The sequence below is a fragment of the Geotrypetes seraphini genome, chromosome 2, assembly GCF_902459505.1.
Source record: "Geotrypetes seraphini chromosome 2, aGeoSer1.1, whole genome shotgun sequence".
Lineage (NCBI taxonomy): Eukaryota > Metazoa > Chordata > Amphibia > Gymnophiona > Dermophiidae > Geotrypetes > Geotrypetes seraphini.
Window position 1 is genome coordinate 424,732,063 of NC_047085.1, and position 26,403 is coordinate 424,758,465.

The 26,403-nt window shown below is 40.9% G+C and overlaps 1 protein-coding gene across 1 annotated transcript in view; it reads left to right on the plus strand.

Moving 5' to 3' along the window:
* Positions 1–7,521: 7,521 nt before the first annotated feature.
* The window catches only part of ZNF804B (zinc finger protein 804B), a 490,459-nt gene continuing 471,577 nt past the window's right edge, over positions 7,522–26,403 (plus strand). The window contains exon 1 of the mRNA XM_033931195.1: positions 7,522–8,407. Within this exon, the coding sequence (XP_033787086.1) occupies positions 8,297–8,407 (111 nt within the window). The 5' untranslated portion in view covers positions 7,522–8,296. The remainder of the gene's footprint in view (positions 8,408–26,403) is intronic.

A 26,403-nucleotide genomic window follows, 5' to 3' on the forward strand; every position in this document is an offset into this window, starting at 1 on the left:
GAGAGCGGATGTGGTCCCTATTCATAAAAATGGTCACAGGGATGAAGCAGGAAACTACAGGCCGGTGAGCCTCACTTCAGTTCTTGGAAAAATAATGGAAGTGTTGCTGAAAGAAAGGATAGTGTACTTCCTTGAATCTAATGGGTTACAGGATCCGAGGCAACATGGCTTTACAAAAGGTAAATCGTGCCAAACGAACCTGATTGAATTTTTTGATTGGGTGACCAGAGAGCTGGATCGAGGACATATGCTAGATGTAATTTACTTGGATTTCAGCAAAGCCTTTGATACAGTTCCTCATAGGAGGCTGTTGAACAAACTTGAAGGGCTGAAGTTAGGACCCAAAGTGGTGAACTGGGTCAGAAACTGGCTGTCGGACAGACGCCAGAGGGTGGTGGTTAATGGAAGTCGCTCGAAGGAAGGAAAGGTGACTAGTGGAGTCCCTCAGGGTTCGGTGCTGGGGCCAAACCTGTTCAATATGTATGTGAGTGACATTGCTGAAGGGTTAGAAGGAAAAGTGTGCCTTTTTGCAGATGATACCAAGATTTGTAACAGAGTAGACACCGAAGAGGGAGTGGAAAATATGAAAAAGGATCTGCAAAAGTTAGAGGAACGGTCTAATGCCTGGCAACTAAAATTCAATGCAAAGAAATGCAGAGTAATGCATTTGTGGATTAATAATAGGAAGGAACCGTATATGCTGGGAGGAGAGAAGCTGATATGCACGGACGGGGAGAGGGACCTTGGGGTGATAGTGTCCGAAGATCTAAAGGCGAAAAAACAGTGTGAAAAGACAGTGGCTGCTGCCAGAAGGATGCTGGGCTGTATAAAGAGAGGCGTGGTCAGTAGAAGGAAGAAGGTGTTGATGCCCCTGTACAGGTCATTGGTGAGGCCCCATTTGGAGTATTGTGTTCAGTTTTGGAGACCGTATCTGCTGAAAGACGTAAGAAGACTTGAGGCGGTCCAGAGGAGGGCGATGAAAATGATAGGAGGCTTGTGCCAGAAGACGTATGAGGAGAGACTGGAAGCCTTGAATATGTATACCCTAGAGGAAAGGAGAGACAGGGTAAATATGATTCAGACGTTCAAATACTTGAAGGGTATTAACGTAGAACAAAATCTTTTCCAGAGAAAGGAAAATGGTAAAACCAGAGGACATAATTTGAGGTTGAGGGGTGGTAGATTCAGGGGCAATGTTAGGAAATTCTACTTTACGGAGAGTGTAGTGGATGCCTGGAATGCGCTCCCGAGAGAGGTGGTGGAGAGTAAAACTGTGACTGAGTTCAAAGAAGCGTGGGATGAACACAGAAGATTTAGAATCAGAAAATAATATTAAATATTGAACTAGGCCAGTTACTGGGCAGACTTGCACGGTCTGTGTCTGTGTATGGCCGTTTGGTGGAGGATGGGCAGGGGAGGGCTTCAATGGCTTGGAGGGTGTAGATGGGCTTGAGTAAGTCTTAACAGAGATTTTGGCAGTTGGAACCCAAGCACAGTACCGGGTGGAGCTTTGGATTCTTGCCCAGAAGTAGCTAAGAAGAAAAATTAAAAAAAATAAAATAAAATAAAAAATTTGGGTTGAATCAGGTTGGGCAGACTGGATGGACCATTCGGGTCTTTATCTGCCGTCATCTACTATGTTACTATGTTACTATGTTTTGCGGATTCCAAATGCTACTCAGCAGTGGTTTGTTTGAAAAGTATCATAAGGAAGGTAAAATGTGGAACCAAAATATGCTAACAGCTTCCAAGAGACACGTTCTTCAAAGGACTTTATGTGGAAATTATGCTAGAATGGTAATCTGCTCCGTTCTATGCATCATTCTTTCTGATAGTTTATAAACAAACCACTAGAAGGAGAGTGAGGGAGCTAAGTGGGAAAAATGGTTCTCTGGGCTAGTGTGTGTCTGGGGTTAGGGATGCGCTGACGTTTGAAATTCATGTCCTCACAAATTTTTCTATTTTATCGATTTATTCATTATGTCAACTAATATTATATCCACCAACATAAACACATCTTTTCGCAATTTATCTCTCAGATTTCATTTGCATGCGCTCTCCTCCTCCACATAGGCTAAATTGGAACTCTCTTCACCCTCTTTACTCCTCTCATCCCTCCCTCTGCTTTGTTTGTGTATGTGTGTGTTAGGTTCCATCGACTGGGGTTCGAGTCCTAGCCACTTGATGAGTTAAAGATCCACAAAGAAGTCAGTCAAGTACTGTACTTTGATTTTGGATTTGACTTCTGAAAATAGGATCCCCACTGATATTTTAATAAAATTGTTAGCTCTGGCAATGCATTAAAAAAAAAAAATTGTTATAGGGATCAATTTTTCCAACAGATTTCTGGGGTGGCCAAGGGAGCTACTATGGTCTCCTCCATTGCCAATCTTTTTATGCAGAAATATGAAGATTTGTAGATTAAACATAATCCTTTTTTTTTTTTTTTTTTTTTTGCTTCTATTGGCATCTGGCTACGCTATATAGATGACATCTTTATGCTGTGGCTGGGTTCAGAAAGATCAGTTGATTTATTTCCACCATTGGCTTAATTATTGTCACTCTAACATCCAGTTTAGTATTTCCTACCACTCAGACATGATTTCTTTTTTGGATATTTTGGTGATTAGAGATGAAGATAAATTTGCCACTACAATCTTTCGTAAATCCTCCGACAGGAATACTTTTCTGAAGTTCTCCAGCAATCACCCCATTGGCCTTAAGCAGAATCTTCCTATCGCTCAATTTTTTTTCGATACAGGTGCATATGCTTGGACATAACAGAATATCACCATCAGAGCAATCAATTGATTCACAGCCTTGCTCAGCGGGGTTGTCCCTCGGAAGTTCTTTATTGAGTCTATAAGTGGGCCAAATTTTTGAATAGAGATTTATTATTTCTTGAGTGTGATTGTTCTGCTGAAGATGAAGCAATTACCTGTGTATTACAATATTCTTCAAAGATTAAAGATATGATTTGTATTTTGAGATGCCATGGGAACATTTTGGAATTTCAACCTGCATGTAAGGGTTCATTCCTGAGGATTGTATTTGCACGACAACATAACTTGAAAGAACTCTTAAGTCCTGATGTTAACAGGACACTGATAGACATCAAAGCAAATGTTGTTGGTAGTAATATTCGAATCCCTGTACTGGGAGGAAGGTTTTCTTGTTACACAACACTTCAAGCTCTGCCCCAGACCCCGCCCAAGACTCCGCCCATAATAGTACTAATTGTAATACCATTTTTCCCCATTCATTTTTCATATATACACACAATATAATCTTATTAACAATACATAATGGTAAACCACAAAATTAAACTACGTAAAGCACACTGTATGTTTCTCAACATTCATTCCTACCAGAACACCTGGCCTTGGTCACACATGCAGAACACAGATAACCCCTATGCAAATTCAGGACCACAAATTAAAAGTATTAATATATACAAACAAAACCCTAAGATGCAAGACTTTGCATGCAGTACAATCCTCAGAGAAATAGAAACAAATGCATTTCTTCCTGAACACTGCAAAATATAAGCAGCAGATGTAATTTCTAAGAACTGACACAATTCAATCACTAAATTGAAAATAAAATAATTTACCCTAACTTTGTTGTCTGGTGATTTTGGTTTTCAAATCATTTTCCCAATCTCTGGCTGCACTTCCTTCTGTCAGTATCCAGGGCCACCTTATCCATTTACTGTTTTTCTCTCCTTCACTTTCTGCCATACATCTGTCTTTAGCATTAACTTTTAACATTCAACTTTCTTCCATTTTTCTGCTTTCTTCTCAAAATCTACTTTTCCATGTCATCCCTTCCCATCTATCCATGTGTATCATCTCCTCCCTCTTTCTTCTTCCCTATTCCCATCTATCCATAAGGAGCATTTCTTCTTATCTCTTCCTTGTCGCACCCATTGCTGTGCACCATCTCATCTCTGTCTCCCCTTCCCTTCCATCCCTAAGGACCATCTCCTCCATTTTCTTCTCCCCTATTCCCATCTATCCACAAGGAATATTTCTTCTTATCTCTTCCTTGTCGCACCCATTACTGTGCACCATCTCCTCCCTCTGTCTCCCCTTCCCCTCCATCCCTATGCACCATCTCATCCCTCTTCCATGGTCAGACATCTGTCTTCCACCTTCTCCCCTCATGTGGTCTGGCATCCTCTCCTTCCCATAGCCTGGAATCCCTCTCCTTTCCCATGGTATGGCATCTCTCTCTCCCTCCCTCCCTCTTCCTGAGGTCTAACATCTCTCTCCTCTCCTTTTTTCGATCTGGCATCTCTCTCTCCAATCCTTCTATTCAATTCTATGGTCTCTCACTCCTTCCCATTCCAGTGGTCTGACATTTCTCCCTTCTTTGGGTCATCTCTCCTCCCTCCCAGTGCAACATTTCTCCCTCCCTCCTCTCCACCACTATCATGTCCAACAATTCTTCCTCTTTCTTCCTTTCCCCATATACATCATCTGTCTTTCCGTCTCATGCCACACACCTATGTCCAACAATTATCCGTTCTTTTTCCCTACCCCTCTGGAAGCATTTCTTTCTCTCCCTTCCCACTACTTCACCTTGCAGCATTTCTCTTTACCTCCTTTCCTAACCCCCCCCCCCCCCGCCCATGCATATGTCCTTCCCAATCCTCTCCCAGTATATTCAGTATCTCTTCCCCAACCCCCTAAGCATCTGTCCTCACTGCCTTCCAAATCCCTACCCCCTGCACCCAGCCTCTCCCTGTCAGGATCTGCACCCAGCCACCCCTCCTGTCAGACTCTGCACCCAGGCCCCTCCCCTCCCTGTCAGACTCTGCACACTCCCTCCCTCTCTCTGCACCCTGTCCCATCCTCCTACCTCCTCTGGCCTGGTGGTCCAGAGGTGCAGCGGGTAGGAGCGAGCTTTCCTACTTCTGTCACGCTGCTAATCGGCTGGTCACAGCTGGCTTCTTCTGCCGCTGAGTGGCAATGAGTGGGAGCGCACTTTGATGCTCTTGCTAAGCATTCAGCGACTTCTTTGACTGGCTCCCCTTATCTGTTTCTCCTCCATGAAGAAGATCATTAGTCTTTCCTCATAGGGAAGTCATCCCACCCCATTTATAATTTTGAGTGGCCTTCTCTGTACTTTTTTGAACTACTAGATATACTATTTTTTTTTTTCAGATAGAGGGTTTAGTAATTTGTCCAAAGTCACAAGTAGCAGCAGTAGGATTTGGAGTGGAATTCCCTGGTTGTCCGGCTGTTACTCTAACCATTGTAATGCCAATTTGGCAGAGGAAGCTTGTACTTTTGAATAGCTTTTCAATTTTTTTTTTGAGACTTTACCACCTTGAAAGGATTTTTCTAAAATCTCCACTCAGTTCCCTGACGCAAGATCGAAATGGGCCACGTCGGAACCTTTGATTAAAATCTCTTTTCTTAACATGTCCAAATAGCATAAAAATAAGTTGACTGCTTTGGCAGCGAAGAATTTGAATTTTGCACATCGTTTAATCAAATGCAATGACTGGATAGTAAGGCAATATTCTTGGGGTTCACCCCTTGTTTTTGCCTTTGGGTCTCTGAGCATATTTTTGACCTTATGTGATTATATCTTTATCATTATAAGAAGTTTGGTTAACTTATAGAAGAGCAATTTTGTTCAGTTTTTGACACACTCTCTTTAATCACTCTCAGTGATAGTGTACCAATCATTTGTTTTTTCCCATTATTTGTTTTGTCATTCCTAACATAAGTGTATCCCTATTATTTTCCAGGGAAGATTTACCTGCATTAAAAAGCAGGTGCAAAGGTCTGTGGGTATTTATTTTGTAGATTGGAGAAGACCTGACAGCGTTGGAGCTCAAGTCGTCTTTTGTCAGCTAAGTCCTTGAACGTGCCTCCGAGTGACTTTGCCCTTTTCTAAACCTGAGCTGTTCTGTGAGGGAATTTTTTTTGCCAGTGAAAGTATTTAAAGTAGTTTTGATTTGTAACTTTTGGTTCTATACTGCTACATTAGTCTGAGGCTTTTTCTCTCTCTTTTGGGGTGCATGCTGGGTTTGAAGAGGGGGGTAACTCAGTGCTACGATCATACAACATTTTGACTCATTATATGAACATATTATATGTTGTGCATCCTCATAAAATTTATTTATTTTGAATATAATTTACTACTAGGAATCCAGGAAGTCTGTGTCAGCAGTTATACAGCAATGTCATTTCTTGGACTAAGTTGTCAAATAAAAGACCTATTATAATACAGAAAGTGCCTGTGGCATCAAGCCATAATGCTTGCTAACAAATCCTGAGCACAATCTACTTCAAACTTGTAGCCACAAACTTGGATCATTGTACATAACTTTAGCACTCATATTCCTGTATAAGCAATTACTTTTATAGCAAATAAATGTATTCTTTCTACTGAACTACTGCATATATACAGAATTCGCTTAATTCACTTATACATGTTAACACTGATGTATGGATGAAGGAATCAAAACGATTGTGCTAAATTCATGTGTTAAACCAAAATGAAATAATTTGGCTTAGAAGGTAAGAGGTATCTTTGCTCAAAAAAGTCACCAGCAAGAACTGTAATCCCCTGTAGTTCAAACTGTCACCTCTAGTGGGCACTAGATTGCTATACAGTAGTAACTTTCTGCTGCTGTTGGAATATACTGCCATGGAGGGACAATCTTTGATGTGTATCCTGGATTGTATTAAGAGCTGTACAGTAAAACATAAGCGGATCCTCTTATGTAAGTCAAAAGTGTTTCACATAGGTCCCTGCCTTAAAGTTTTCTCCATTATCTTATTACCAAAACTAATAAAAACATCTGGCAGCGTCGGAATTCTTGTTTCAGGCAATGCACTAGTGACAAAAGTGAGTACCTTGTATCTGCTAGAAACTGCCCTGAGAAGCAAAGCCAGGTTTACATTGGCTGCTCAAGGTCCTGTTAACTGGGAAAAACGTGTAACATCTGCAGGTGTTTTGATCTGCGCAATTTTAACAGATTAACTGACAACTTGGGTCTGTTTAATGCCATTATCACAGCGAAGCTGCACATGCAAGATCTGCGTCACGGTGAAATGCAACCGCATATATGTACTAAAAGGTCGGAGATTTATCAGACTGGCATAGGACGGCGCCTTTCATTCAAATTATTTACTCCTCAAACTACCGAGGTCCTTGATATTGCAATCATCACAGAGCAGGGTCGATGAAAATGATGCTCCTAACAGTACAATATTTGAATGATTGAGTGTGGCCACAGAGCACATTTTGTTGCAGATCTACTACGAATCATTACAGTAAAAAAAAAAAAATATATATATATATTCTCTGTAGCCTAGCGAGAGAGAGAGCGTTTGCTTCTAAAGATGATCGAATTCCCCAAACCGGATTACATATTTAGATGCCTGGGGTGCTTCAAGGTAAAAGCGGGCAGAGGGGGTTTCCCCATCGCACCTTTCCAGGGAGTTTTAGCTCTGCTCTCGAATCCCTTTTGCAGTCTCTTCTCTAGGCTCGGGCTTAACTTAAGTAAGACAATCCGCATAAAAAACGCTTCCTGAAGAGGACTCGCTGCAGGACGACAATGTCAGTCTTCCCGGTTTCTTTGTCTTTCTGCCCTGTAGGTTGAATTGATCGTTCTCCCAGTCAGCTGGGGAGCTGCTGCTGCTGCTGCTTCTAGAGCCGCTTTGCTGCTGAGCAAAGACTGAAGCAAGCAGAGAAAGGGAAGATTAAAAAAAAACAACCCAACCCAACAGAAAGAGGAGAAGCAGACACAGTGAAAGAGTCATCGAGACTGTGCAACAAAGGGAGAAAGTTATTAAAGGCTGCTTTGTGGGAATGTGTCTCTCTAATTTCAAGGATTTTCCCTCTTTGGAGCTTTCTTTCCAGGCTTAAGTGCCTCCTGCTTTTTGCCGCGAAGGGACTTGAGCAAGGACTGTCTGCTGCAGCCTTTAGTTAGACCTGCCAAGGACAAACGCCGATTTGCAATCTGCTCCTTTAAGTCTGGATTGTCTCCCCTTTTTTTTCCCCCCCTCCTTGAAGTGGCGTGCGGGATTAATGATCTTCGACATGCACGTTGCTGTCTTCTTTTTCTCTAGCCCAATTCACAAGCGTCAAATCAGAATTGCGGTTTGACGGGCTCCCCGGGCTCCCCGTGGCTGACTCCCTCCAGTGAAGCCTGGCAGTAACCTGAGGGCTGGATGAAAAGGCTTCATGTTTGCAGCTCCAGTCTGCACTGCTGCCAGAGCTGACCTGGCCCCCATATGCCCACCGAGTGTCTATATGGGAGACTCTGGACCGTATGGCTTGCTATTACCTTGTCATCAGCTCCACACATCTTAGCAATGGGCACTTTCGTGGCATTAAAGGAGTCTTCAGGGGACCCCTTCGTAGGAATGGCAGTTCTTTACCGGTAACAAAAAAAAAAAAAAAAAAAATTCCCACAACAAAGAACTCATATTCCTCTGTTTATACAATAGAGATTTATGTGTATCTGTACCTGTATTACGTATAGTACAGACATACTATATGTTAGATGACTTTATATTCATCCAGTATATTCTAAAAAGCCATTTTTGGATACTGTATATAAAATGATATGCAAGCTACATCATTGCATGCATATAATATACATGTCTACATTTAATTTATAATAATTCTGGATGCATTTGCTGTATTTATGATATAGACAGTGAACTGCAGGAATACTATTTCCGCTTGAAAAGTTGTCTGTGAAAGAGTTTGTGCTGCCTTCTTTCCTAGACCTATGTCTAGAAAGATGTATCGTAATATTTTGATTCTATTGGCAGGAAAATTGTACTCTTTATATATATATATATAAAACAGGGCACCAACTTCTTACAAAGTAGAATGTATTGGCTCTATACATTTTGTAGGTCATTACAGGAGTTACCTGTCAGAACAGGTGACATGGGTTTGATGTTTCCTCCTTTTGGAATTCAGTTTGCAAAGTTCTAGATAATGTAAATAAGTTTTAGACAACTGTAAACTGTATCACTTTGGACTATAAATCTTGTTAAGACTGCACCTCAGCAACATTTCAGCTAATTACACAGCATAAGTTAAACAATTAGCTCTAATATATATTATAATGGTAATGGCACTGTTATGGGTGCTCTGTGTTTTGTGGGATGCTAGAGAAACTTTTTGATTTGTTGCCTTGGCAGCTGAGATGACTTGGTCCTGTTATTTCTGGACTGAAAGTGGCCAGGACTGCCAGCTGTGTAATAGAAAATTCTTGTTGAAAGTCGTTTCATATAAAATGGCATTATTTCATAGAGTCTCGAAAAACGGTTTTGTTTCTAGTTTGTTACTTTGATTTATTCTTCATGTATGCTTGGAGGATGATGTTAAAATACAGAACGGAAGCATTGAAAGGGCACTGAAACCTGTGACGAGAGTGAAACAATCCACAGTGATATTGCAAAGAGCAAACTCGGAATTTTTCTCAATAGGATAGTTAAACTCTATAGAACATGTGAGCGTCTGATGGGACAAAAGTTCTCAAAACATTTATAGATGTGTTGTTTTAAAACTTGGTGGTTTGTTGCATCACTCTCCAAATGGCAATTTGAGCCGTCTTAGCTTTTACTTAAACCTTAGGGGCATATGAAAGGGTTTTTTTTTTGGGGGGGGGGAGTGAGGGGGGAGCCTAATTTAAGCAACTAGTAAACTGCGTTAGCAGTTTGTAGCGCAGAGAGCCGCGCTGAATGGCCCGCGCTGCTCCCGACGCTCACAGGAACTCTATGAGTGTCGGGAGCAGCGTGGCTCACCGCGCTAAAAACTGCTATCGCAGTTTCGTAGAAGAGAGGGTTAATATATAGTAGAGAGTTGGAGTCAAAACTGATATGCATTTGGAGTGTGATGGCAATATAGTGTGCCAGGCTGAAAGTTGTCAGTTAATCCTGTTCCAGTGAAATTCCTGTCATTCTCTGGAATAGTCGGATTGATTTTTGACAACTAATGAAGCCTCACCATAATACAAAGAAAATCACATGGAACTTGGTGATTGCCAGTATCGTAGAGACTGCATTCAGTATGTGCTACTAGAGTGTTTTCCAAGCACTGCAATGTGTTTCTTCTGATTTTTTTTTTTTTTTTGGAACCTATTTAAATGTTAATCAGCTCTGTTTTTTTTTGGCTTACAGACACTATTTCATATTAGCTCATTTTTTAAACTGAAAAATGATCTTGCTTATGCACAGCTCTCTGTGTTAAAAGTCTCCACAGACAAGATCTTGCCAAGCTCCAGCTGGAAAAACCTTTTCAGTCACAACTGTTTCCCTATTTACTGACATTATGGCTACATGTGTAGCATATGCAAAAAAAAAAAAATCAGAGAAATGGAGAGAGAAGGAGAATACTTGATAATGATTCCAGGTCATCTAAAACTGCTTGAAAAACATTGTGCTGCTAAATTTTATTAAACAGAATTATTATGGAGATGGGATGGCACAAATTCCAAGTTTGGTTAGCAGCAAGTGAGGAGGAATTACTCCTCAATTAAGGATCTCTTTTACAAAGCTGGAAGTTGAAGAACATGGACACTATTTTTTCTGTGCCATAAACCACACACGAGGGATCTTCATAAAGTTTCTGTACTTTTTTAAAACACTATTTATTGTCAAATGTATTTATTGAGCCCAACAAAAGCAACTAAGACAGAATACAGCAATACAACAAATCTAGCTCAAAGTTTCTACAACAAGGAACGAACCCACCTCTCAACCACCCCCCACCCCTAAGTCCTCCTTCAAAAAAAAAAAAAGGGAATACCAAGAAAGCTGGATAGAGAAGAATAACAACTTAACAATTCAACAAGCGACTATGAGCCGTCGGAGACATTGTTGTTCAAAAGGGTTCCCATGTGCGCTGAAATGCTCGCCAAAGTGGAGAGGAGAAATCTTGCACTCCCCTACGCTCCCACATCAGGAGCGTTATCAGGCGACAACGCCATAGAGAATAGTCCAGTGCCCTCCACTTCCAACCACTTGAGCAAGATGCACTTCAAAGTGATCAGCACCGCCCACCGGAGGAAAGACGCCGCTCCTGGACGCCGCGGGTGAAAATGAAGAGAGGCACCAAACAACAGAAGTGGAGAGCGTTGTGTAGTCATGTTCCAAATACGGTCCCCAAAATAAAAATAGAGTTCCAAAAGGATTGAATAGAAGGGCAGGTCCAAAACATATGTCCTAGGCTAGCTTCAGGGGCCCTGCAGTGAAGGCAAGCCGCCGAAGCTCGTATCCCAATCAAGTGGGCTCGTTTAGGTGATGTAAAATCAGTGGGCTTGTTTAGGTGATGTAAAGTCAGTTTATAATGTTGTTCCCAAAATTGAGTGTACTTACAAATTTTTTAACAGCATGTAAAATCACATCTTCAGGCAAGTCCACATTTAAATCACAAGCCCAGGCTGCCCGCAAGCGGGCAGAATCAAACAGGGAGGACTTATCTTTCAAGTGCCTATGGTGAAATTTCAAGGTAACAGGCAGTTGCGAACCAAGGGTAAATGCAGTGGACAACTGCTCTTGACAGAAAGCCCTAAGGTGACTGCGAGGCAGGGAAGAGATATAGTGCTGAATCTGCATATAAGCAAACCCATCAGTTTGTGGAAGGGAAAATTCCTCGCACAACTGGGCAAAGGACTTAGTCGTCCCATCGGCTTCCAGTAGGCGGTAAAACACTATTTAATAAAGATGTCAAAAACAAATTTACATCACTTTTCCACATAATCACCCTGTTTTGTGATATGCCCTCTTACTACTTCTCCTGCCCTCTTACTACTTTTCCTGGAAAAATATGAAAGTGCAGAAACTTTTTGAAGAACCTTCCTGTTTTCAATGTGGATGCATTACATTTAACCAATCTAACTCCCCCTTTTTACTAAGCCCGACAGCATGGGCTGGCGAAGTAAATGCTTCGACACCCATAGGAACTGAATGCAAGTCGGAGCATTTGCTGGGTGGCACTCGGCTACGTGGCTTAGTAAAAGGTGGCCTAAGAGATTTAGAGATCTTATAATATTAAGAACAACAAACAAAAGAGGTATAGAAAGTTTTGCTCAAGATCATAATCGCATCAGTATATGAAATATAAATTAGATGATCAAGTTCAGATTAAATATCAGAGAGGAGTGTTTTGGTTTGGCCAGGAAGTCTCAGACTGCTGCTAGATGTGGCCTGGAATTAATCCAAAGCTTGCATGCCCCATCTTCATTCCCAATACCAATGAACCCTACCAATTTGAAGATTTTCAGCAATGTTGACATACTTCGGTGTGTATAGAGGATAAAAAGATCAGATCCTCCTGGGAATGTATCAGAGAAGGGTCACAGTACTGGCAAATGGGTTGGCAACAATGCTAATATGATTTGGCAGCTACTGTTCATTATATTTAAGAGAGATAAGACATAGGTCACTATGGGTATGACCATCTCACCCTTACTTTTGGTAATTTATCACTGTACATATTAAACTAAAATATCTGTTCTTATTTTTGGAAAGTGGCTTTTCTTATAGAGACGTACTGTATATTTCTAAGGAAAATCAACTTTGTATGCTGAAGGTGTACATGTTCTGCTATTTATAAACAAGGTGGAACATTTAGGGGCCTTTTTTAATAAAGTGTGGTATGCTTTAGCATTTTTTGCACCTTAACTGCAAAAGTTAAGGAGCAGGAAGTGGAAAGCCCATGTGGGTAAAAGCAGGGGCATTGCTCAGCATCTGCCCAGCGTTCACCCACAGGGCAAACATTCAACACAAGGGCAACCATGGTAGAAGCAACAGCAGATAGCATGAGAACACCCATGCTACCTACCAGTACATGTAACATGGTTGCTCCATCCTTCTCCAATTGTACAAATAAAGATGAAGCCATGATGGTAGCAATTGACCCCCTAATGACACACCCTCCCCCATCATACACTCTTATCTTTCGATCTCCCCATGCCACTTTCCCAACTTCTCATTCTCACCTCCAACAGACTCTCCTCCCCCCCCCCCCCAGCAGTCTCTGAACTTCCTTCAGATCTGGAGACTCATCTGGGGATTCCCTGGTAGTTTAGAGGAATGGGATGAACGTAGTGCCCATCTGCTCCTCCCCATTGGTTTGTGGTGTTAAAACCCTAATCTCACAGTACTCACAAATAAACTGTGGACATAAGAATTTCATTGTAACTTTTTTTTGCCCCTTAAAATTATGCTTAAACACCCCCCCCACCTTAAATAAGAAACTCAAAAGAAAGTTGAACTTTTAAGGCTATACTTGTTAAACGGACTGTTCAATATTTAAACTTAATCAGTTTTCTTATGCTTTTGTTTTACTACAAAAATCCCTATCTATGATATCAAATACCTGAATGAACTGGAGAGTTTGGTAGTTGTAAATGTTCTGTAAAAAAAGCTTTCATTCAAACAATTCTTATGTTCTTATCTAAACTAAACTAAAGCTTGACTTTATAAACCAGGTCTTCAACCTAAGGAAGTTCGATTCAGTTTACAACAATTAAATAAGAACTTATTTCTTGATTAATTTATTAAGTTGATTTATAAAGTTGTGGTCAAGATTGATGACATTTCACTACTAGGGACCCAGCCTTGAAAAAGCTTATGTCGTGAAACATGTCGGCTTAAAGCAGTCCCTAACAGTGACTACAAAAATAAGCTAAGAGGGACATAATCAAAAAGAACGTCTAAGTCCGTTTTCATCTATGTCGCAAGTCATCCAAAATAAAAACACAGCTTAGGGCAAATTTTTGAAAAATACGTCCACATTTTTTTTTCATTTCAAAAATCGTCTAAATATATATCTTGTCGATCTGATCGTCCAAGTCGCTAAATTGTCCATCTTCATACCACATTTTCATCCAACTTTTCATCCAAGTCAAAAATGCTTAGAACAAGCCCTGTTGGATGTGGGAAGGGTCTGCAAAGTGATGGAGTGAACACCCATACATGGCACCTAAATAGAGGGGTACCTTACAGGGCACTGCTGTGAACTTCACAAAAAGGGTGCCATGTCTTCTCCTCACTACAGCTCCCTTAGAGGTCATGGTGAGCCCCCCCTAAACTACCTCCAGAATCCCCTAAATCCACTTATCTACCACCCCAATAGCCCTTATGGCTTCAGGAGCCACTTATATGCCAGTAAAAAAGGGTTTTGGGGAGTATAGGGGAGTGCACATGTTTAAGTATCAATGCAGTGATTACAGGGGCTTATGGGCATGGGTCCTTCTCTCCATGGGTCCCTAACCTACCCCCAAGATGGCTTAAGACACCTCTGTGCAGCATGACTAGACTTTCCTATGCCAGGCTGCCAGGTGATGATGTTCTAGAGGCACAATTTTCAAGTTGTGATTAATATTTTTATGGGGTTGGGGGGTCGGTGATCACTGGGGGAGTGTATGGGGATCTGTATTATGTGTTTGCAGTGCTTATCTAGTCACTTTAGGTGGGTTTTTGTGACTTACAACGTCCAAGTTCCGTCAATCCTGTGCTGTATAACTTTCAGTTATACATGCAGTACGACTAAGTCTAAGCCTGCTCATGTCCCGCCTAAATCCCACCCTCAACACTCCTCTTGAAACACCCTGATTAACTATGGTCATTCAGCGGCACTATGAAGGCCTAGGTCTAGAAATATGTCCAAAACCCATTTTTATTATCAGCACTTGGACGTATTTTGACAATGTTCATCCAAGTGCCGACAGGCCGGTTTTTGGACATTTTTCTCTTTCGATTATGAGCCCCTAAGTATTTATAATATAGAAGAAATTAATCATGAAATAAATATTCATGAATAAAGATTTGCTAAGCTCTTAATAAGATAATTGATCCGGGGAAGATTTTGCACATAAAGCTTAGCTTGATGAAGTTGTTTGAACGCAGAGTGGTGCATCTAAGGATCTAGGTGGCATTCAGTCAGCTTGATTTTAAGAGGGGTCTGGCCTATATTATGGTACTATGGACTAGTCATCTACTTTTTATGGAATTATGTTTTTTTGAGTTAAGTACCTAACTTTCAATTACATCCGATTAAAGACAATTATAAGGTGTTAAGTGCCAATTATCAGCACTGATTAAGCCTATTCAAGTTCGGTGCTTTAAGTGAACTGTATAGAGTTTGTCAGAGAATGGATGACAACTAACTAGAAACTTATAACCCTTTTCATTGTAAACCACTTTGATTTAACAATCTTGTGAATAATTGCAATATATCAAGTAAAGTAACTGTATGCAAATTCCCTAGATCAATCTAGAACAGTGGCCTCAAACTCAAACCCTTTGCAGGGCCACATTTTAGATTTGTAGCTACTTGGAGGACCTCAGAAAAAATAGTTAATGTCTTATTAAAGAACTGACAATTTTGCATGAGGTAAAACTCTCTTTATAGGTAATAAATCTTTCCTTTTAGATAAGTCTTAATAATAATGTCGTAATTTATAGCTAAAGAGACATATGATCAAGAAACTGTTTTATTTTACTTTTGTGATTATGATAAACATACCGAGGGCCTCAAAATAGTACCTGGTGGGCCGCATGTGGACCCCGGGCTGCAAGTTTGAGACCACTGATCTAGAACATCCAGAAGAATCTCATATTAGACTCCCATACTGAGACGTATGCCTTTCAGAGTTACTGCTTCGGAACAAAGATCCACTGCCAAACTTAGTCACCTGACCAACCAGCAGCTCTCTGATCATAATGAAGTGTAATAGGTATGTGTAAACGCCAAAATGTTTCAGTTTGTTTGGCTTTTTTCCCAATTTGGGGCATTTTTCAGTTCATTTCACACATTCATTTTAATAAGAGTTTTAAAATGCATATTAGAATTGCTAATGTGTGCACATTCATTTGTAGATTAGTATGCGGTAAATTGACTTAGCAAGCACTAATATTGTTGAGGTGAGTTAATGAACCAAATGTGCCCAGATGATGCATAATCACCATTTTGTACTCATTCCCACAAACTTTAGGGCTACTAGGTTGTAAAGCTCCAGAAGTCACAAGACTTATTAAAGCCCTGATTCAGCAGTCAGCCCAGAATAATCTTGCACTCAACTTTATGCTGAAATCTGAGATATTTAAAGCTGTTGATCTTGCTGACCAATGACAAGCAATTACCTTAATCCAGAGGTACTCAACCCAGTCCTAGGGACAAATCTAGCTTGTCAGATTTTCAGGATATCCACAATGAATATGCATGAGGTAAATTTTTATATACTTAGAGTAGATTCACTAATGATAGCGACTCAATCGCTGTTGGCTGATTCTCTGGCCGATTTTCCAACAGCGATTGATTCACTATCAAGTTTGCATGCAAGTGATTTGCACGGAGGTGCAAATCATTTGCACACAAACCCACCAATTCAATCGATCAGTATGTGATTGACACATGCGCAGAGCCCTAGCAGTAATGACAGGGGAAGCAACCTCCTATCACTGCTGTCAGGACTTCTGCTTTTTTTTTTTATGAAACAGATGTTCTGCGTGACTTAAACACGCACCATCTGTCCTATTAAAAAAGCCCCTCCCCCCGCGCAAGCACCCCTGAGCCACCGTCCCTACCCCCAAACCCTAAAAAGATAGCAGGAGGGAAGCCCACTCCCTCCTGTCAGGAAATACCTCCCCCTAACCTCCCCCTTGAAAAAATGGCAGGAAGAATGCCTAGTCCCTCCTGCCCGGAAAGACCTCCTCCCTACCCTCCCTTCCCCCTGAAGAAAAAGGCAGAAGGGATGCCCTCTCCCTCTTACCACTGGAGGACCCCTCCCCCTCCAGGCCCCTGTGCCCCATACCTTAAAGTTGGGAGCAGGATGTACTGAAAACATCTCCTGCTCCTCCTCTCTTTGCGATGACTCTGGGCCTTAGGCCCCTCTCCAGTGCATCATGTGATGCACAGGGAGTGGCCTAAGGCCCTGATAGGCTCAGCTGCCTCAGGCTCCTCCTTTGGGAGAGGCCTGAGTAGTCTAAGCCAATCAGGGACTTCTTTAGGAAGGAGCCTAAGGAAGTCCCTGATTGGCCAATCATGCCTCAATCAGGGACTTCCATAGGCTCCTTCCTAAGGAAGTCCCTGATTGGCTCAGATTCCTCAGGACCCTCCCAAGGGAGGAACCTGAAGTGTCTTAGCCAATCAGGGCCTTAGGCCCCTCCCTGTGCAGGTTTAGCGACAATCGCTGACTTTAGTGAATCTAACCCTAGTTCCACTGTTTGCAAATCTCTCTCATGCATATTTATTGGGGGTATCCTGAAAAACTAAGTGCCTAGGTATGTCTCAGGACTGGGTTGAAAACTACTGACTTAACCACCTTTATTAAAACACCCTAAACCTTAACAAAAGTGGGGAGTGAAGATTGGAAAGCCTCAGGCAGTCAACCATCTTGGGGCTCTGGCAGGCAAATGAACATCTCAGCAGCCTGCCAGTCTACCCAGAGCTCTAAGCACATATACTTTTGAATACAAACAGATTTTTATGGCCAAAACATGTATCAAAATTAAATCTTGGTTTATATTCAGGCTACTGGGCTTGATGGACCATTGGTCTGACCCAGTAATGCTATTCTTATTTTCTTACTCTCCCCCTCCCATGGCATCTAGAATTCCTGCTTTTCTCTCCTTTCTCTGCCTAATGCATAGGACCGCTGAGGAAGGAGTGTTTCTTTGAAACATGGACCATGTTTGGTCCGGTCAGTCCTTTTGGAAACAAACTGTTTTATGTTTTTTTATGATTGCTTAATAAAGCCTTGGCGTCCTGAACATCATCACTGCAGTCTCTCTTTTTTGTTCTTCGTCTCGATATTTGACTGCAGTTGAGTTGGATCTTCTGTTTGTTGCTGCCTCCTGGACTAAAATAACTCAAACATGATATTGCAGATCTGCTATTATTGCTAAAATCATTTATAATATCTGAAGATTGGAGGGTGGCTAATGTTAGGCCAATTTTTTTTTTTTTTAAAAGGTTTCCATGGATCCTGGAAATTATAGATCAGTGAGCCTGACTTTAGAGCAAAGAAAAATAGTTGAAATCATTATAAGAACACATACAGTAGACAAATATAGTTCAATGGGAAAGAGCCAGCATGGGTTCGACCAAGGGAGGTCTTGCCTCAACAGTTTAATGCATTTCTTTGAAGATGTGAGTAGACATGTGAATAAAGGAGAGCCGGTTGATGTAGTGTATCTAGATTTCAGAAAGCACAAAGTTCCTCATGAGAGGCTCCTAAGAAAATTAAAGAGTTATGGGATAGGAAGCAATGTTTTATGTGGATTAAGAATTGGTTAGTGGATAGAAAACAGAGGGTAAGTTTAAATGGTAATTTTTCTCAATGGAGGAGGGTAAATAGTGGAGTGTTGCAAGGGGGCTGGGACAGAATTTAATGGTGCTGGGGGACTGGGATTGAATTTAATGGTGCTGGCGGGGTATGTAAAAATGATGATTGATTGGGATGGTGCTGGGTCAGAATTTAAAGGTGCTGGGGGCTGGGATTGAATTTAAATGTGCTGGGAGGTTTATAAAAGTGATGATTGGGGGTCTGGGATGGAATTTAAAGGTACTGGGGGCATGTGGTATGAGGGGATGATTTATAGTACTGGAGGACATGTGGTATGGGGGATGATTTAAGGTATATGGGGATGACTTAAGGTATTGGGGGCATGTGGGAGTATGGGGGATGATTTAAGGTACATGGGAGGGGGTAAGGGGGGAAGATTTAAGGTACTGGGGGTATGTGGGGCCTGCCTGCCTGCCTGCTACTAGGCCTGCCTGCTTGTCACTAGGCCACTAGGCCTGCCTGCCTGCCTGTCACTAGGCCACTAGGCCTGCTTGTCCCTAGGCCACTAGGCCTGCCTGCCATTAGGACTGCCTGCTCTGTGCCCTGCCCCGGCCTACCACTAGACCACTGGAGGGTGCAGGGTATAGACCCTGGCAAGGAGGGGGGACAGAATGCAGAGTCTGGCAGAGAGAATTTAGCTCAGGATGTTTTTTTCTTGTTTCCTCCTCTAAATCTAGGGTGCATCTTATGGTCAGGTGCATCTTATGGAGTGAAAAATACAGTACTTTTTCACTCAGAGAATAGTTAAGCTCTGGAATGAGTTGCTAGAGGATGTGGTAACAGCAGTTAATGCAGATGGGTTTAAAGAAGGTTTGGACAAGTTCCTAGAGGAAAAGTCCATAGTCTGCTATTTAGAGAGACATGGGAGAAGCCATTGCTTGCCCTGGGATCGGTAGCATGGAATGTTGCTACAATTTGGGTTTTTGCCAGATACTTGTGATCTGGATTGACCATTGTAGAAATAGGATACTGGGTGAATCATGACTATTCTTATGTTCTTATGTACATTAACTATTGTGATATAACAACAACAACAAAAAGTAAAAATATCCCCCCCCCAAAAAACAAACAAACAAACAACCCAACCCCCAAAAAAACAGCATATACTCCATTGAGGTCTGACTAGCTTTATTTATTCCATGTCTCTGTGTGTTTGAAAACCGGCCCACAAACCCTGTTTTATATAATTGTTGGTTTGTTTGATTTATTTGCTAAGTGTAGAACTAATGAGCTTCATTGCAGAACATTACAATGCAGCAGCTCATCAATTATGTTTTTAAATATAATGTTAGTGTATAGTGAACAAGACATGACAGTTTTGTTGCAAAGGAAAAACAATTGCAAAACCTTTCACAAATGGGTGTTGTGTGCCAAATTTGCCAAATGTTTTGAGGATCTTGCTCATTTTGCATGTAAAAACCCATTTCCCAAAGTTTCTACATTTCAGTCCATTGTCGTCTTTGAGCCCTTTTTTAACAACATTTTTTCGTATCAAGATCATTTTATTGACTTTTCGTCTTTCCACCCCTTGAACACTGGGTTGGATGTTGATTTTCTTCATGCACCAATCTTTAGAATTGCTCATTTTAAAAAGCAATTAAATTAAATTGGGCATCATTAATTTACTGAAGATGTAAAGCTCATCCATCATTAAGGACCTGATTTGCCAAGAACTTTTCACCATAAACATAGAATGAGGAAACAAGCTTAAGTAAATCAGGCCCTAAAGTCTTTATACCAGTCCCGTCAATTTAATTCTAGAGATAACTTGATAAATGAGCAGCCATACATAAACTTGGTAGACCTACCTCATCCATTACTAATCCTTTACATTTATGCTGTTTGTAACTATCCTGTCAACAAACGCTTGTATACATATGATAAAGATATATTTTGAAGGCTTTTCCACAATTTATGTCTTTTGTTGAAAGAACACCATTGTATTTATTGTACCCAATTACATATGTTTTTGACTGGCGCAATATTGGTATTCATATAGTCCAGCCTTCTTTGTTATAATTGACCCTGCTCATTGATGTGTTAAATTGTTGCATTCATTAATAACTCATACACACACAAAATGCTGTAATTTGTCTTAAAAGAGTTCAATAATGATGATTAATTCCCATAAAGCCAGTGCTGTGTCTATTTAGATATTATAAATGTATTACATTCTGTGTTTTCATTTCTTTCTGTAATGATCATTTATTGATGGACATCAGAACTTTTTTTGTTTTCAGTGTCTACATAATGTACACTGTTGTAATTTTCAATCATCTTGCAATTAATATGAACAGAACCATTATGTCTGGCTAACTATGGTTTGCTGTAGTTTAGATATTAATGTATGAGGGAAGTAGATGACTGTTTTTCTGTATATGTTGGGTGCCTGATTCCATGGGATTTTTTTAATGGTGTTTACCTGCAGAAAAACAAGATTGAAATTAGCTAAGGGGTCCTTTTATCAAGCTGCGGTAGGGGTTTAACGCACGTAATACCGCGCGTTAAACCGCCTGTCACGCTAGCCGCTAATGCCTGCATTGAGCAGGCATTAGTTTTTTAGCCAGCCGCGGGGATTAGCATGTGATGAAATGTCCGATGTGCTATCCCCGCTAGCGCGGCTTGATAAAAGGACCCCTACGTGTCATATAGGAAAAAAAGAAAGTGCGATGATCGGGGTGAGGGTTAACCACAAGTATGTTTGGGATTTCACCTTGAAGTCCTTGCACAGTGGGGTTTTTTTCCCAATATGCTTTGCAACTGCAAAGAATATAAGGGGTTAAGGGTAAAAAATAGCAGTAACTAATGTAGGATTTTCTTTTTTCTTTTTTAAATTCTTTATTCATTTTCAAAATTACAATAAGTGTTATATATGTTCAATCAAAATAACAATAAATACATCACTTAAAAACTATCATTGGTACAATACATAAACTCTTATCCTTCCCCCCTTACCACCCCTCCCTACCATGTATTCCATTATCTTATAGAATATGTAATAATAAAATATCCCCCCCTTCACTATTAAACTTATAAATTTAAGGGAAACAATGTCAACTAATCCGTACAATATTTTGTTAATGGTTCCCACACATCCTGAAATTTCCTGAAATATCCCCGCTGTATTGCAATAAATCTTTCCATTTTATAGATATGACATAAAGAGTTCCACCAAAAATTATAATTTAATCTACTCCAATCCTTCCAATTATATGTAATTTGTTGAATGGCAACACCAGTCATTATAAGTAATAATTTATTGTTGTTCGCAGAAATCTGACTTTTTGCTTTCATTTCCATACCAAATATCACAGTATCATATGATAATGCCACTGGGTTATCTAATAAACTATTAATTTGGTCCCAAATTGATTTCCAGAAATTCATAATAAATGGGCAATAAAATAATAAATGATCTAAAGTTCCTGCTTCTAGATAACAGTGGCAACATTTATTAGACAAAGAGCTATCTAATTTTTGCAACCGAACAGGGGTCTATAACGCTCTATGTAACAGAAAAAACCAAGTTTGTCTCATAGATGCCGACACTGTACATCTCATCCTCCAAGACCAAATTCGTGGCCATTGAGATGCAGTAATTTCAAGCTTAATCTCAATGCTCCAAATGTCTCTTAGACCAGTTTTTAATTTCTTTTTAATAAATCCATTTAATATTTTATACCACTGGGTGGGCTATATGTAGGATTTTCAAAGATCAACTTCCAGCTCCATGAGTATGTATTATATGGGTATTACGGTAATATATTATATGCCTGTGTTGTCAAGCTCAGGAATTGCTAATGCATACGTGCCAGCTTGAATTAATAGTAATGCAAAACATATGATAAATAGATCACTACCTATTAGTGCAGTGTAAGACAACACACTAAAATTAACAAAATCAGATTCAGATCCGTAAATGTAAAACGTTGTACATCCTGAGAAGATGTTGTTAACTTTGGAGCATATTCACTAAGCCACGTTAACTGTTAATGCAACACTCAGGGGTCCTTTTATTAAAGCTTAGCATGCATTTGCTGGAATTCCTGATCCATGGTATACAGCTTAGTCATACTTTTAGCTACCTTCAGGGACCCTTCAGGGGTCTTTCAAGACTCTGTGCCACGGAAAAGACGTGGGTTGAGCCTGGACCCCTGGGATTTCTGGAGGGTCTATCCTTAGTTCTGGAAGGGAGTCAGTAATGAGCTCTACCAGTGCAGAGTTGGTGAATGAAGGAATCCTTTCCCTGGTCTATGGCCTTCATATTAGAGTTTGCTTCCCCCACTAAATGCTTTAATAAAAAGTGGTGCTATCTTGTTATTAAATTAAATATTTGAAGATACTATTAAACTTATCATTCACACTAAGCATTTGGGGTTTTGACCTATGATTAAGTCCATGACCTGCATTATTAATCTTTATAAGCAGTCACATTGCCTGAATTAAGGTCTCTGATGTCTTTTCTTGTTATTGTTTCCTACATTTGTCATGCTCTAAACAGATACCTACAAGTGTTACCATGAAATGTTTTCTACTAACTGAACTGTTGTATGAAAATATGATGTTGAGGATACATGACGCTGTTTAAAAAATAATCAGGTATCACAGCCTAGTCCAAGGGTCTCAAAGTCCCTCCTTGAGGGCCGCAATCCAGTCGGGTTTTCAGTATTTCCCCAATGAATATGCTTGAGATCTATGTGCATGCACTGCTTTCAATGCATATTCATTGGGGAAATCCTAAAAACCCGACTGGATTGCGGCCCTCAAGGAGGGAATTTGAGATCCCTGGCCTAGTCCTTCTAAGTGAGATCATGAGGTAAGAGACTCAGCAAAGCCTTTCATTTTAACATATATAAGTTATGGCACTAGTGTATTTTAGTATGATTTATTTACAAATTTAAGTCAAGTGCTTCACCATGGGCTTCTAATCAATGCTTTTTAAAGCTAACATAGTGCTCCAGAATGCAATTTCAAATAGACAATAAAGTTCCCCAATTTGAGCTGCTCTGACCCTCTATAATATTGCCTACAATCTGTAGATTTTAATATGTCATATGACTTCCCCTGTCAACTATTGGTTTGTCTTGTTAAATAGCATAGATCTTAACATTAACTTGTTAGGAGGATACTTCACCCTGGTCTTCTCGTCAGAAACTTTCCCAGCCAACATATAGCCTCAAGGGTACATTTCTAATAGTAATGAGGTTACCTCTTCCAGATTGCCTTTATTTCCCTCAGCAGAGATTTCCCACCCATGTACATACTAGGTGGATGCTTCCCTTTGGTTTCTAAATAGGACCTTTCACAACAAATACACTTATAAGAACATTAAGCCCAGCAGCCCGTTCTCACGGTGGTCAATCCAGGTCCCTAGTATCTGGCCAAAATCCAAGGAGTAGCACTATTCCATGCTACCAATACAGGGCAAGCATTGGCTTCCCCCATGTCTTTCTCAATAACAGACTATAGACTTTTCCTCTAGGAAATTGTCCAAATCTTTCTTAAAACCAATTACACTATCTGCTCTTACCACAACCTCTGGCAATGTGTTCCAGAGCAGAGCATACCTCATCTTAGCATTCCCACACACTTTTCTAATTTGTAGCAGTATAGTTTATTGATTTGATATACAGCGGTACCTCGGTTCACGAGTGCACCGGTTTGCGAGTGTTTTGCAAGACGAGCAAAACATTTGCAAAATCGGTGCCTCGGAAACCGAGTATGGCTCGATTTACGAGCGCCCCCCCCCCCCCCCGCAATCCAGCACCCTTCCCCCGCGATCCAACACCCCCCTGATGCGATCCGGCACCCCCCCGATGCGATTGGGCACCCCTCCGCCACGATCGGGCAGCTCCCCGCCGCGATTGGGAACCCCCCACCGTGATTGGCACCCCCCTTGCCGCTTCTTACCCTCATCTGGGCACCGGAACCGGCATGTCCTGTGCTTGGTGCCGGTGCCCCAAGATCGGCCTCCTCTTCTGCTGGACCTTGAGCATCTGAGCATGCTCAAGGCCTGCGAGTTCACATTCAGAACGTATGCTCGTAATCCAAGGTACCACTGTACTGCCTTTTGATCACAGCATTTTTCCACCAAACTCCTTTTCCATTTAAGGGTTTAAAAACTAAGCCCAAGAATCAAGCTTTAGGTCAGGGTGCCCAAAAGGTCGATCGCGATTGACCAGTAGATCGCAAAGGCAATACGAGTCGATTGTGGAGCCACGATGGACTCGCGATGCCTTTGCATTTTCCCTGCTTCTCCGATGCATAAAAGCCAGGCCCATGCAGCCACTACACGTGTCCCCCTCCCCCCGATGTCAATTCTGACATCGGAGAGGAAGTTCCGGGCCAGCCAATCACTTGTGGGACGCCTGTGTAATGGCCTTGGTTTTGCGCTTCGGGGAAGCAGGGAGAAATCGGCAGCAGCAGCAGTGATGGTGGGGGGAGGGAGGGCAGGGAGAGAGAAAGAAAGACACAGAGCTTCCTGCTTCCTGGAATTAAACAGGCTGCTGTTCCTCCATTGACCAATTAACAGTGCTGCTTTCTCTGGAGAGAGACAACAGAGAAAGAAAGGGGGGGTGGGCAGAGAGGAAGAAAGACAGAAAGAAAGGGGGGCAGGGAGAGAGAAAGAAAGAAAGACAGAAAGAAAGAAGGGGCAGAGAGAGAAAGAAAGGGGAGGAGAGCAGGGAGAGAGGACTAAAAAGTTGTGGGGAAGGAATGGAGTGTGTTGGGTGGCAGGAGGTAGGCAGGGAGAGAGGAAGAACAAGTTGGACTCATGGAGGGACAGAGAGAGATGTTGGTTTGGATGAGGTCTGGAGGAAAGGAAGCATGCAGGAGGAAGAAAGAAAGATTGGATGCACAGTCAGAAGGAAGTACAACCAGAGACTCATGAAATCACCAGATAACAAAGGTAGGAAAAATGATTTTATTTTCAATTTAGTGATCAAAATGTGTCCGTTTTGAGAATTTATATCTGCTGTCTATATTTTGCACTATGGCCCCCTTTTACTATACCGTAATAGTGTTTTTTAGCTCAGGGAGCCTATGAGCGTTGGAAGCAACGCGGGGCATTCAGCGCAGCTCCCTGCCATAAAAATCGCTATTGCGGTTTAGTAAAAAGGGGGTGGTGGTGGTGTACATTTGACTATTTTTGTATAGTTGTTACTGAGGTGATATTGCATATTTTAAAGCCATCTCCCTTGACTTTTTTGAACCCCCCTCCCCCCGAATATAAATGATAATTAACATTTTCTCTGCGTACAATGTGCTATGTGTTTTTTAAATTTTATTGTTGTGGGCACCCCTGCTTTAGGTGTTTATTCTTTCCATTCTTCTTCTCATTCTCCTCCCCTACATCCTGCCTGGTTTTTCAGAAGCTTTCCTGATTGACTCCAGGTGCTTAATTAGCTGGGCTACCATTAGCACATGACCATTAAAAAAATATATAAATAAATAAAATTAGAAAACCAAATATAAAAATATATACTTCAATGTAATAGTGCTCATAAAGTGTTGAGAAATTGCCATAATCAATGGATCAACAGGACAATAGCGCAACAGTTTTAATCACCACACTTCAAATCAAGTCCATTAATATAATAAAACAAAAAACAAACAAACAAAAAAAATGCATCTTATTGAACTTGTAGAATTTAGGAATGAAAAGTTACTTATTCGGAGATTATTTATTCAAAGCAGAGTCCCTTAGAGAAATTCAAGATCTTTTTCTTCCCCAAACATGGTCCATATTTTGCCAGTAGCTATCTCAGGGAACCTGTGGAAAATTAAGGCTGTAATCTTTAAAAAGAATCTAGAGCAATAAAAAATGAATTTAATTTAGAAAAAATTAAAAAAGTATGTATAAATATACTTTTATTATATTAAATATTATAGTTCTTATGATAATAATAGCGACTCACTACTTGAAGCAAAAAATGGTAAAGGACCTCTTACATGTAACACACAACACACAGTACTAGGTTCCTTATGCAATTGGTTTTGAATGTATCATGAGGGAAAGACCTCATGATACATTCAAAACCAATTGCATAAGGAACCTAGTACTGTGT